The sequence below is a fragment of the Hirundo rustica genome, chromosome 12 (genome assembly GCF_015227805.2).
Source record: "Hirundo rustica isolate bHirRus1 chromosome 12, bHirRus1.pri.v3, whole genome shotgun sequence".
Lineage (NCBI taxonomy): Eukaryota > Metazoa > Chordata > Aves > Passeriformes > Hirundinidae > Hirundo > Hirundo rustica.
Window position 1 is genome coordinate 1,670,002 of NC_053461.1, and position 12,816 is coordinate 1,682,817.

At 40.4% G+C, this 12,816-nt stretch overlaps 1 protein-coding gene across 1 annotated transcript; it reads left to right on the forward strand.

Annotated features, from left to right (window-relative positions):
• The first annotated feature begins 330 nt into the window (after positions 1-330).
• ARF4 (ADP ribosylation factor 4) lies at positions 331-10,682 on the forward strand. The gene is made up of 6 exons (XM_040076155.1): positions 331-620; positions 6,680-6,760; positions 7,254-7,363; positions 7,832-7,903; positions 8,418-8,543; positions 9,408-10,682. The coding sequence occupies exons 1-6, from the start codon at positions 554-556 to the stop codon at positions 9,492-9,494; spliced, it is 543 nt and encodes a 180-aa protein (XP_039932089.1). The 5' UTR covers positions 331-553; the 3' UTR covers positions 9,495-10,682.
• Positions 10,683-12,816: the final 2,134 nt, after the last annotated feature.

Below are 12,816 nucleotides of genomic sequence, written 5' to 3' on the forward strand. Positions count from 1 at the left end.
ATTTGGAGCCTCTCGGAGGATCGGTTTCAGCAGTCTGTCCCTCCTGCCGGCAGCTGCGAGCGGAGCGTTACCGGGGCTGCGTTACCGGCGCTGCCAGCTGTGCCCGCGGCGCCGGCTCCCAGGGCGGGGCCCGCCCGCACCCGGCGTGCTCCGCGTCACCCGGAAGCTGCGCGGGGCAGGCGGGCGCGCCCGCCTACATCCCCCATCGTGCCCCGCGGCGGCGGCAAATGAGCTGGGGGCCCAGAGCGGCGCAGCGCATGCCGGGAGCCCTAGTCCCCGCCTGGCCGGGGCCGTGTGGCGGAGGGCGGTACCGCGGCCGGGGGATGTGGCGAGCGTGACGTGATCGTGTCCGCGTTGGAGCCGGTGCGGCCGCGACGCGCGTGACGTGGCAGAGACTGAGCGAGGTCCCCGGTCACAGAGCACCCGCCGCCGCCGCCGGCCTCCCCTAGCGCGGAGGGATCCGTGCGCGCACACCGGCCGGGCCGCGCTCCCTACCTGCCGCCCTCCTTCCCTCAGCGCTCCCCCGCCGCCGCCCAGCGCCGCCGGAGCCGCCATGGGCCTCACCATCTCCTCGCTCTTCTCGCGCCTCTTCGGCAAGAAGCAGATGCGCATCCTTATGGGTGAGGGCCACCTCGGAGCCCGGACCGGCCGGGGCCGCGCAGCCGAGGCCCACTGGACTGGGGAGGGGAGGCCGCGGGACGGGCCGCGGGTCACGGCGGGGGAATCGCCCTGTCCCGGGCTGCGGGGAGCGGACACCGCGCCGCGCCCGTCCCATGGGCTGGGCGGGGGGGCGTTGGGAGAGCGGCGGGGAAGGGAGGGGGTGCGGATCGGGTTGTATTTTCCCTTTCTTTTCTCCCGCCATGTGCCCGTTCCCTTCCCTGCCTCGCTCGCTGCCCCCTGTTTCCGCCGACGCCGAGCCCCATTCTCGCACCTGCGCCGGGCCGCGGGGGTAACAAAGATGGAATTGCGGCCGGGCAGGGCCGGTGTTCCCTGGCGAGGGTCCGAGAGAGCTCCGCGCCCCGGCCGTGCCCTCCTGCCCCGGCACTGCGGCTCCGCGAGCAGGATGTGACAAAGCCTGGTGTGTGCAACACCAGGGGCGTAAGAACTGCCGTATAATGGCCGATTTTCGGGAGCTGTGGGGAGCTGTAGTGTCTGTATCCTGTGTCTTGTGAAAAGGCGTTTCGGTGTAGCTTCTATGGGCATTTGTTTTGTGCCTCGTGTACAAACCGTTAAAACCCTCTAGGCAGCTCTTGCAGCGCTGGCTTAATCTTACTGTCTCCCCCCATAATGATTTGTTTTTAAAATCAATTTATTTTGAAATTATCTGTTCCCTCGATACGGACCGTGTAGGAGTTGAAGCCAGTGGCTCTTGAAGATTCTCACTTTCAGATTATAGTTCAAAAGGTCAAACCCAGCACATACTGCATTGGTATTTCCTCCTCTGCCTTGAGTTCTTCCCTGCCTTCTTCCACCCACCTCTGCAAGCTTTATGTACAAATAGTTCTTGGCATCTAAATTTTTCTCAAATTCTGTTACCAAAGTGAATGGAATTTGGTTCATGCCCCTTGACTGAGGTAGCTTGTCCTAAGGAACTAAATAAAGTGCTCATTTGGATATAGCCAGCAAGGGGAGTGGGTTCTAACTGTGAAACTTCCTGGCACACACCCATCCCTAATGCCTTCTGTATATACACAGTAGTGCGGCTTTTTAAAATTATAATCTTTCAGGTTCTCCATATATTTTGTGTTGGCAAAGTCCATTAATGCATACCCAGGAATTTTTATTGTGTCTTATCTGATTGAAATTAGAGACTTTCATCCGTTTCAAAGTAATCCGAGTAGTTTTAGTCTTCAAGACAATTTACAAGTACATGTGTTGGTTTCAAGGAGGTGGTTTGGTTGTCTCCCTAACAGCCAGACTCTTCATATGACTTCTGATGAATGAAGTCAAGGCTTCAAGTGAGCTTGATTGTAGGATGTATGATGAGACAGTGTCTGCCTGTGGTATTTGTAGCTCTGTTACTTTTTGCAAAGTACTGAAAACAGGAACGTGATGTCATACAGATCTAAACTGCTTGCAAGGCTTTTAATTGGTAGGAAATCGGGTCAAATTTAGGTTAGAGATGGATTTGGAAGGTGCACTTTCTAGCAGTGGGTTCAAATGAATTTATTTTTGTATTTCTTAAAAATTTTTATTTAAGGGCCTTGTATTAAAATGCAGGGCTGGATCAGGGCACAGGACAGCACTGTATTAGGGAGCATGGGAAAACAGAACTTGGGGTATGTTGTAGTGAGCGTGTGTTACAGGGTACAAACTGGATGTGTAGAAGCAGAATGTTACACTGAATATGGCATAATTTTTGTATAACTAACTCTAAGAATAATCACTTCATAGTATTCTACATCGTATATCAGCACTTTGAGGAGAGCTGTCTGAATGAGTATTGGGATAGAATTAAAACTTTTCCTCAAGGTTATAAGGGTCAGTGTATTGAAAATGGGGCTGTACAAGGCCAAACATTTAACTTTCCATATGTAGAACACAATTAAGAAATAACTTCATGGGATAAAGTACTTAGGGGAAAAATAATATGTGAGTTGATATCAACAGATAATGAATTTATAATCCTAACTTTCTTTTCACAGCTTTCTTCTGTTTCTCAAGACTCAAAGATAAATTTAAATTAATACAGCTCCTAAAACAGACTTCATGTTATTGAGTTCTGCAGAACTTGGGTGTTTCTCATCAGGGACCATTACCAACAGCACTCACTTATTTTTTATGTCCTCAAATTCCGTTTATGATAACAAGTGAACATTTAATGTTATACTGTTACTGAAACTTCATTTTTTTAAAAAGATACACATGTATAAGTATTTTTCAAAAATATTAAGTTACTATTTAGAAGAAATGTATGAAAAGAAGAGTCACATATTTTCTTTGTAAATAGGCATGACATGAGAGAAAAGAAAGAACTGTGGGATAGGGCTGGATGTCTGAAAGTCAGATTAGGCAACTGGCACGTTAAAGAGTAGAAACACTGAGTCGTAACCCTGCATGTACTTGTCTGTGAAACTCTTCACTGATGGTTTTTTGTCCTTGAAAAAAAAGATACTGATACACTGTGCACCTTTCAGTACTATAATTTAGTGTTCTGGGTCTTGGTGTAGTTGTGCAAGTGTTAACTGACATAGTAACTACTCGGGAGCTTCAAATACAAAGGTAATTATTAAATACATTGGGTGGAAAATGTCAGATTCTTTGGTAATTGTGTCACTGTAACAGATCATAATACTTTAGCTGGTTTTTATTTGGGTGAGTGTTGTTTTACACAACTGTTGGTTTGCATGCTCTTGGCTTTCTATAGTTTTTATGTAGTTTTGTGCTAACAGAGCACAGTATCTCGATATTCAGCCACCAGTGATCAGAGCAGGAAGTTGTTTAATGAAGGGTGTGATGTGGTCAGGGATGATGTTCCTAGGGACAAGTGAACTCGAAGCTTAAGATTTAGAAACAACTGACAGGCTGTGAATAAAACACTCTTTAAGAGGAGTAAAGGGCTTAGAACCACAGTGGTTTTAGCGGCACCTGAAAGCATTGTAGATATTTTTTTTCCAGCTAGAAGAAGAGGATGTTTGATTCAGTTTGAAGGTGAACGGTTACAAGTACAGGTCTGTGCTTCCCATTTGTGCTGTATTGTTTGGTACTTTGCAGTACAATTGCTTAACATTATGCCCTTCATGGAGTCTCCTATAGCTTGGTCTTGACAATGGTCAGTCAGGCAGTAGAATCAGAGAAAATGTAGAATTGGAAGTTTACTTTGTTTGGGGATTTAAGATGTAGCTTTTAATCTCGGTGAAGTTTATGACATGGTCGTAGCTCATTTACTCAGACGCATTTAGTGTTCAGTTCAAATGAAAATGTGTTTATTTTTGGATTATTAAAAGCAACAGTTACACTTCCTACCAGCTCAAAAGATTAAATGTGATTTAGTGCTCTGAAATATTTTTAAAGGGTGGTAAGTTGAAAATTGGAGTAAGAAGTATGAATGGAGGCTATGCTTTTCGTGACTTGCTTCTTTAGACTTCATAACATTTGCAGTTTGGCCAAAAGAGGCCATTTTTGCAAATAGGGTCACGGGGATTTGCCTAAGGTCCTCCCCTCAGTTAAGCTTCTGCCGCAAGCGTGAAGTCAGAAGAAAACACGTACCCATAACGCCGTAGCTCAGCCTGCCTCAGTGCAAAGTCCAGCAGCTTAATCAAGAGAAGTGAGTAAGACTGGGTTCAGGCAAAGTCTGGGCTTTGTGCTTACATAGGCACTGTAGCCTTCTGCCAGCACCACTGAGGTGCACAATGATTACTGGGGTAGTACTCTCATAATACAGCAAGTAGTTTAAAATTCTTGACTAGTTTCTAATTTCTTAACTCTGAGTCATGTCTTCAAATGGATCTTGATATCCTGTGTATATTCTTTGGAATGAGGTTAGCTTTTTTCTTTGTCCTTGTCTATGGGTTTAGTATAAACTCAAATACACTCGAACAGTTTGTGTAGACAATGGCATCTTTCTTACGTTGTTAATTGTAACCAATCTTGTCAGTGTTTGTTATATGGATAATGGAGTAATTTTTTTGGTGGGGAGCAATAAGAAAAGAGTTTTGAGTAGTAGTTGTAACTCTAATTGATTCACTAAATTATCTTATTATTAATTTACTTGGGAAAAAAAACCCTAACCTTTCATATAATGTATAGGGATTATAAGTTCTTATGAAGACCTACACATCCTACAAGTGCTTACTTGAGGTTGAGCTGTTTGAAAATAGTGTTGGGCTTCAAGCATTGTGCTGTTAAAAACATTGATCTTCAGCATAGGTGGAGTATTTGAGGGTTCTGAAGTCAGCTTAGGGGGTTTTGTAAGGTGACCTGATACTTAACTGGTATAGGGAAAATTGTGGCATTTACAAGTTTCATGATTTGCAAGTTCTTGTGTAACTTCTGCTGCACTGTGACTTTTTTTGTTCATGCTTGTGTGTGGTTCTGAAGGAGACCAACACTTAATAGCAAACTCAAAGCCCTTAAATTTCATTTTGAGCATTTTGCGAGTCAAGGAGCTTTGGTTTTGATAGTAGATTGTTACCCTACCCCTTTTCTTTCATGCTGTCATGATATTAAGAATTGAAACAGCTTTTTTTTTTTTTTTAACACGCAGTGACATTACCGAAGAAACTGCATTGGTATGTTTAATCCTGTGCACACTATTAGAATATAGGACAATTATAGATAGGGTTTTTAAAAATAGTTTGCTGCAACAGCAGTTTGTGTCTTGAGAAAAAGTAGGTTTTTCGAGAGTTTGGTTTCCTTCTGAATGAGCAGGTAATTTTGAAACCCGTTTGTTTGTTTTGTGATGCTAAGGAAACAGTTGTATTATTAATAGGCAAGTCACCAAACCACTTAAAGCTTAATATACTGCAGTTGCAGAGTAGGAGGTGAACTCAGAACGCTTAAGAATGTGTGTTATTCTTATAAAATGAGGATAGCATTTGGTTTCTTGCAAAAGTATTAATTAATTCTTTTGATGGGGGTATTTTTGTTTGGGCAAAATGTTACTGACAAAAGACAGACGTTTTGTGCTGTGGGGTTTGGTACCTGCTGTTTATGGAGGTGCTTGTGTACTAGGTATTGGGCTCTAATTTAAAGAATTCTGAGTTATGTATTCTAAAATGCTTTTAACAATAAGCAGTTTCACAAACAGTTTTAGAAAACTACAGTGTATGTTAGCAGTGTTGGTGATAATGTCTTTTAGGCTTAATTTTATTTTACTTCTGAAGGATTTATTTATTTGTTTGTTTGTTTATTTACCACATAGCTTACATAGCTTTATTTATTTATGTACCACATATTTTTTTACCACATAGCTTACACTGGAAAACAGCAAGCTTAACTTTTATTTTAGAAACAGAAGAGCAAATTTAAGTGCAGAAAGTCTTCTGTAATGACCAACAGTTATCAGAAGGAGACTCCTGACGGAAGCATCCTCGTGGATGTCACTGTATTGAAATGATACCCTGACAAAGACCTATAGCCCTCGTAGTATATGTGGAGGGATGATGAGATTCCTGATGTACGTGGTTTTGTCAGTGCTAAAGAAATGTTTTAGTAAAGGGAGGTGAGGCTGGAATAAGGGACAAGAGTTATCTTTCATGTATAGTGCCAGCTTCAGTTGGTCCATGTGCCTGTTAAGCTGAGCTTTGCAGGAGATTGAGTGAGGCCTTCCCCAGCTTAGTGAGGTAATAAATGTGTGATCAGTTAGAAACTGTGTGTTGCTTGTAGATTATTGCTAAGCTTTTAAAATCTTCCCGATTGGCACAGAAGAAACCTTCAACATGAATGATAAAGCTTAACTAACATAAATACTAAGGAAGATTACTAGAAACTTGCGAACCTGTAGGTTGGAATGGAAGCATCACACTGAGCTTGTTTTCTTTATGACTTGTTCTCTCTCAGTGCTGGGTAGAAGAGATGGGGGAAAGCATACAGTAGTTTATCAACAGTGAGTTAGGAGTTTTTCAAAAGCTGTTCTCAGTAAAAAACCCCTGGTACTCCGCATGTAAAATGACATATTTTTAAATTAGCAGGTTGTAGTTCAGTTTGTGAGCTAAAGCAATTTTCCTTTTCCTTCTAGTTGGCTTGGATGCTGCTGGTAAGACAACCATTCTTTATAAACTGAAACTAGGAGAAATTGTCACCACAATTCCCACTATTGGTAAGATCACCAGTTCTTATATCTTTATTTTTGTTATTCTAAACCTGACAGGTCTCTGAAGGGTGCAGGGGTTTGCTATCTTTGGTGTTAGAATGAGAATCAAGACTAGCATGAACTGTCTGGTACTGCTGTAACATAACTGTGTCAGACCAAAGAGAGTTCCAGACCAGAATCCAGCTACTGACTGTGGCCAGCAGCAGATGCACAGGAGGAACAGGAACCAGATGAGTAGCACCACTTCCCCCAAACACCATGAGCCTCACAGTTTGTGGCTGAAAGATTTGCTCAGACACTTGGACTTGGATTTAAGTGATTCGTGTCTTTTCCTCCTTCAGTCAATTTTCTTCCTGATTTACCAGTTCAGTATTGATAAGCCATTTTATACAAATTTGGGAGAAGTGTACCTTAGGAAGTATGTATCTTTAACATGGTTAGAATTATGTTTTAACACTAGAAGTAGCTATTTCTAATTACTAAACTCCTTCATTTTTAGGTTTCAATGTGGAGACGGTAGAATATAAAAACATTTGTTTCACAGTTTGGGATGTTGGTGGTCAAGATAAAATTAGACCTCTTTGGAGGCATTATTTCCAAAACACACAGGTAAGAGTACGCTGATGACAATAGTTAAAAGACCAATTTTTAAAGCCTTGTTGTGTTTCATAGAGTACATATGGAAATAACACTTGAATAACAGAGATGCCATTAGAAATACTGTTTGATACAAACTTTTTAAAACAGATTCATGCATTACTTTAAGGGTGTGGGTTTTTTTTGGTGAAATAGGAGATAGTGAAGTATTTGTGATTTTTCAATACAGTGAGTGAAAGGGGAGGGGGAAGAGGTAGTTTATGTAATTTTGCTGTATTTTCTTCCCTAACTTTATTTTGAAGTTGAAATTTAGGTAGCTGTTCAGACACACATCATGTATTGTTTAAACAGAAATTTCTGTTAAATTTGTCCCCTTTCTTAGGTAAGCAATCACAGTATTCTATATGAGTATTTTAGTGGTTTTAAAACAGTGCTTCACATTTATGTTGGTTTTTTCCAAATCTGCTTAACTTTCTGCAGGGCCTCATTTTTGTGGTAGACAGCAATGACAGAGAGAGAATCCAGGAAGCAGCAGAAGAGCTGCAGAAAATGGTAAATATCAATTTATCAGAAATATCATTGTTAGAATGACTTGTCCTATTTTTGAATGTCTGTTAGGTTCTCTAAGAGATTTAGGATTTTAAAGTTTCATGGAGTCTGTACAGTGTGTATTGTATTCAGCTGGTAATTCTGGGTCACATAGTGCCCCGAGTTGTAATTTCCACTCTCTAGAGAACTAATAATGTGTCAGAACCTTTCATTCATGAAACCTTGATAGAAATGCAGCAGAAAAAGAATTCTGGAATAACAAATTGGTGCTAGAGACTATTTCATCAGCAAGGTGCCCATGAATTTAAACTTTTTAAATTGAAAGGTGGCTCCCTTAATTGCAGGAGTTCTGTTGTATGGTAGTTAAATTTCACTCAATACTTACTAGTGACTTCAGGAGCAAGAATGGAAAGGTTTAAAATCCTTAAATCAGTATTTAGATTTTTTTAGTGTTTGTTGAAGTAACTGGCTTACTTAACCGAGGCAATTTAATAACATGCCTGTTTTTTTCTGTTAGCTTCAGGAGGATGAGCTGCGAGATGCAGTGCTGCTGCTGTTTGCAAACAAACAGGATCTGCCAAATGCCATGGCAATCAGTGAAATGACAGATAAACTAGGCCTTCAGTCCCTGCGTAACAGAACTGTAAGTGCTAAACTTTCTGACTGCTGAACTCTTTTCTTCCTCTCTTATATATCATAAATATAAAGTTCCTCTAAGGGAAAGGGTAGTTTTCACCTCTTTCTGTAGAAAGATGCACACACCTCCTGTTTAACTTCATAATTCAGGTCCTTGTTCAAAATAAGTGATTCAGAAGTATAATCCAGTGTTACAGGTGTTTCATTTCTCACCTTTTTCTGAAAACATTTGAGCACTCCAGTCTGTCATTGAAACAGAGGTATCCAGCATTTCACAAATCATGTGATGGGCTTTCCTGTTTTCTCAGTATTCTGGGAGAACAAATACATTCTGCATTCCCACCTCCAGGAGAAAATTACATAGCTTCTGAAGCATTAGATTTCACCTGCTCAAGCTTCAGAGACACAGGTTTGCTTCACATTAACCATCCCACCTTTTGTGATCTGAGTGTCTGTGTTGACACAGTAAGATGCTGACCATAGAAGCTGTTTCAGAGGTCCATTCATGTAGGTAATTCCATGTTTGTTTCCTGAAGAGCAGTCTTTCAGAGACAAGAGTAGTTTTCAGCATGCAAACCAAATACAAGTTCTGTATTTGTTTCTTGATGCTTTAAACTGTGTTGTAGCCTTTACTAGGGCAGTGCTTGAGTTTCTGGATAATGTCTGAACCTCCTTTACGCTACATGGACTTCTCAAAATTTTGAAAAATACCGTTTGTTCAATCTTGACTCTACTTACGGCACAAAACAGTATTTAAAGAACACTGTTATAACACACAATTATAACACCACTAAAGAGTGTCACATACTATGATAACTTAGCTTGCATTTTGCCAGTATTTAAAATTAATCTTTGTGTTCTGCATTAACAGTGGTATGTCCAGGCTACCTGTGCTACACAAGGAACTGGTCTGTATGAGGGACTTGACTGGCTGTCAAATGAACTCTCAAAACGCTAATTCCAACTGGATGACTCTTTCACCAGGGACATGTTTGATATAAGTGGTCTAGGCTTGTTACAACAAAATTAGTTTGCATCTTGGTTAATACAGTATCTGGAACTGATATTTGGGCAGGATATTACAGCGTTTCGATTTGTTTCGTTGCCAATTATTGTTTACGGAGCTACATGTTGCAAAGGTAGCAATATGCTTGGGTAAAAAATCTCCTTAACTTGGAAAAAGTGTATCTTCTGATTTTATTCCCCTTGTTAGCCTAAATGCCTGAATATAGTTATTGTGACATCTTTAAGATCTGTTTTGAATACTCTTTGAGCCCCAATAAATTAATGTTTTAATTTTTTTTCTCCCTGCTACTCTTAGTTTACTGATGCCCTGTTTCATTCCTCAGACAGTCTGCTGATTTAAAAATGTAGCATTCCGTATGTATTTATTTCTCTCCCTTTGCCAAAAAGATTTCCTAATACTGCTTGTTCCAAGCCAAGGAAATGCTCTAAAACACTATAGAAATCTACTGCACTGAGGAACGTTTTGTTAATCCTTGGGTTCTGTCAGCCCAACTTGCCTTTGTGTGAATTGGATTTGATGGGTAGAATAGTTCTGTGCTGGTTGCAAAGAGCTCATATTGAGGTTGTTTTTAATATTCAGCAGATTGTCTTCCTTTATATTGTACCTTTTTTTATGTTGCATGTTGCTTTTTGGTATCAGCCTGACTATTTTTTCCCAGCGTATAATAGTTCTGCTGAAGTTTTACTGTTTGTTGGTGGACATATCTTCATAAGGAAATTTTGGAAAATTCATCAAACTCAATGGATTAGTTTCTTCATAACCCACTTGGAATTATTCCTAATAAAATGATAAAATGCATAGTTTTGTGTATGCTCTTCTTGATTCCTGAAATAGCTGAGTGCAAATTATCACTTATTTGTTCTCCATATACTGAGCTTTCCTGCAGCTTGAATATGAACACCAGTCTCAGATTTTCACTTGTTTGGAGCTGTGTGGAGTGGGACATGGAAGGGAGGCAACCAAGTTGTATACAGTACAGTAGAGTAGCTGTCATCGGGGCTTCTATAATTCTGTAATGTCTTTTGAAGATGTAAATCTAAAATTGCTTTCAAGATGTCCAGATATGAAAATACTAACAGTTAAAAAATTGTAATAAAACAAATTTGAACTGCCTGAAAACTATGCATGTCTGTTTCATAGTTTTATCTACATGTCAGAACCTACATGGGTCCCAGGAGGAAAGTCACAAATTCTGTTGGTGGCTAGCTGGGAAGGTAACCTCAGTGCTTTTACAGGGATATAGTAAATATTATAATAATGCTGATAATCACCCCCAAAAATCATCTCTATACAACTGCTACTCTGTATTTTCATATTTCTGTCCCCTTATAGCTTTGTAGTTCAAAAGACAGAAATTAATATGTCTTTTGAGGCTGCTGCTAATGGGTAGTTTAGAATCTATTTTTCTGTTGCCTGTCTGCTGTATAGAAGCAAATACTGCTCAACCCTCCCACTAAAATGTGCTGTCCTGTTGATTTGATGTCTTTAGGAACCCAAAGCATGATTCTGTTGCAGTTTCAGGCTAAGTGCTTCTCGTTTTTCACCCAGATCTTGCTACAAGAAATCCCAGTGACAAGGTCTGGTAAACTAAAGCTAGTTTTGGTTCAGAACACCTTCCTGGGCAGCTTCTGCTCTAAGTGATGTTAAAGTTCTTAGGAGGTGCTGTTACTGTGAGCAGAGCTAAGCAGGGAACATTACAGAATTTTTGAATACAGTCCTTAAATGTCTTCAATGTGTAACAGAGTCTGAGGAGACAGTGTAAGGTGAGAAGGGTTTTGCCTGCACCTTTAATGAATTCCTGATTACTTATTAACCAAAGCTGGTATAGACATGCATTGGATCAGTAGCCGTTGATGTGCAGATTTCTAGCGATGCAGTTCCTTGAATTAAACCTTAAAAGGTACACCTTGCAGAAGAGACAGCTTGTCCCTAATACAAGTTGGTTTTTGTAGTCCCTGGAGGTTAAAATAAACAATGCTTGTTACACAGTTTTAGAGGTAATCTTTAAATGAAACAGCAGATACTAAATTTAGGCCTATTACCGTGAAGGAAACATTCTGCTTGGTAAAGATTTAATTATTTAAATGAGTTAAGTATTCAGGTTTAAGTGAGCTCTGTTGAGCCACTGTGCTTTTCAGTTGCAGCATGTTCATATTTCAGAGTCACCATGTTTGGGTTTTTGTATCCGCAGGTGTAATTCTGCTATAAAATGAATAATTTCTCAAAGTCAGAAAGTAATGAAGATCTTATTTAAGACTGATGGATGAGGATTAAGGCTACAGCTTGCACTGAAATGCAGTAAGGTGACATCAATATTGTATATCAGCAAACGTACAGTACAGCCCTGTTCTTCAGAGGAAGATGAAATTCCCATGAATATCTAATTTTCTCATGTCTGTTTAGGTACTAACATGGTTTGTCATTTCCCTATCAGAAGTCAAATACCTGAACTGAGCTGCCGTCCCTGAAGTTCAAAATCTTGACCAGGCATGAGACTGCTAAAAATGTGTTCCTCGTTCACTGTAGTGACAGGAAATCCTGAGTTCCAGTAGCTGAATTTTCTCTTTGTGTACATTAAATTCTATATTCAAACAAGTGGGTAAATTTTTCTGCACTGGGGAGTTAGTCAAATAATATTTGTGTACAGGAGGCTTTATTTCAGTGTGTCAGATGGCCAGCTTAACTACAGAGAGCAAAATACTGAAGAATGAGTGGGTTTTCTTTTATTTCTTTTATATGCTGACACAATATTTATTTCTCAAATATTAAGTACATGTGTGATTTTCTTTTTTTTTTTTCCATTGCTCACAAGAATAGCCCAGATTGTGTAAAACATTGGTTTGGGTTTGTAACAGTAACAACAGTAACAGTACTGGCCAAATAGTAACTGGTTTGGCCAGTAACAAAAATTCAGAGCCCAGTTATTAGTCCCTTGTTAATCTAAGATATCCTTCTATAAAGGTCTGGTCAAAGGCAGTTTGAGTGCAGGATGATGAAACTTTGCACATCATCTTGTCCAAGTATCTCTTTCCCACCCTTTTCAAGAATGGGACTTAAGAAATTACATTCCATATGTTGCCATTTGCTTTATGAATAAAGCTGAGCTGCCAAAACTGACATGTTTAAGGTCTTTCCTCTTACTGGGTAGGAGTCGGAAGACTAGAAACGATTTTCTTGCTATGCCAAGAATATGAGAAACAAGGCAACTACACAATTAATTTCACATGTTGAAAGCTCTGATGCCTTAGCACAC

Bases quoted from the DNA above. Each gene is read 5' to 3' on its own strand.
- ARF4 (XM_040076155.1), top strand. From the start codon at position 554: ATGGGCCTCACCATCTCCTCGCTCTTCTCGCGCCTCTTCGGCAAGAAG. The intron at 7,364-7,831 runs GTAAGAGTACGC...AACTTTCTGCAG, and splicing joins ATTATTTCCAAAACACACAG to GGCCTCATTTTTGTGGTAGA. The intron at 8,544-9,407 runs GTAAGTGCTAAA...CTGCATTAACAG, and splicing joins AGTCCCTGCGTAACAGAACT to TGGTATGTCCAGGCTACCTG.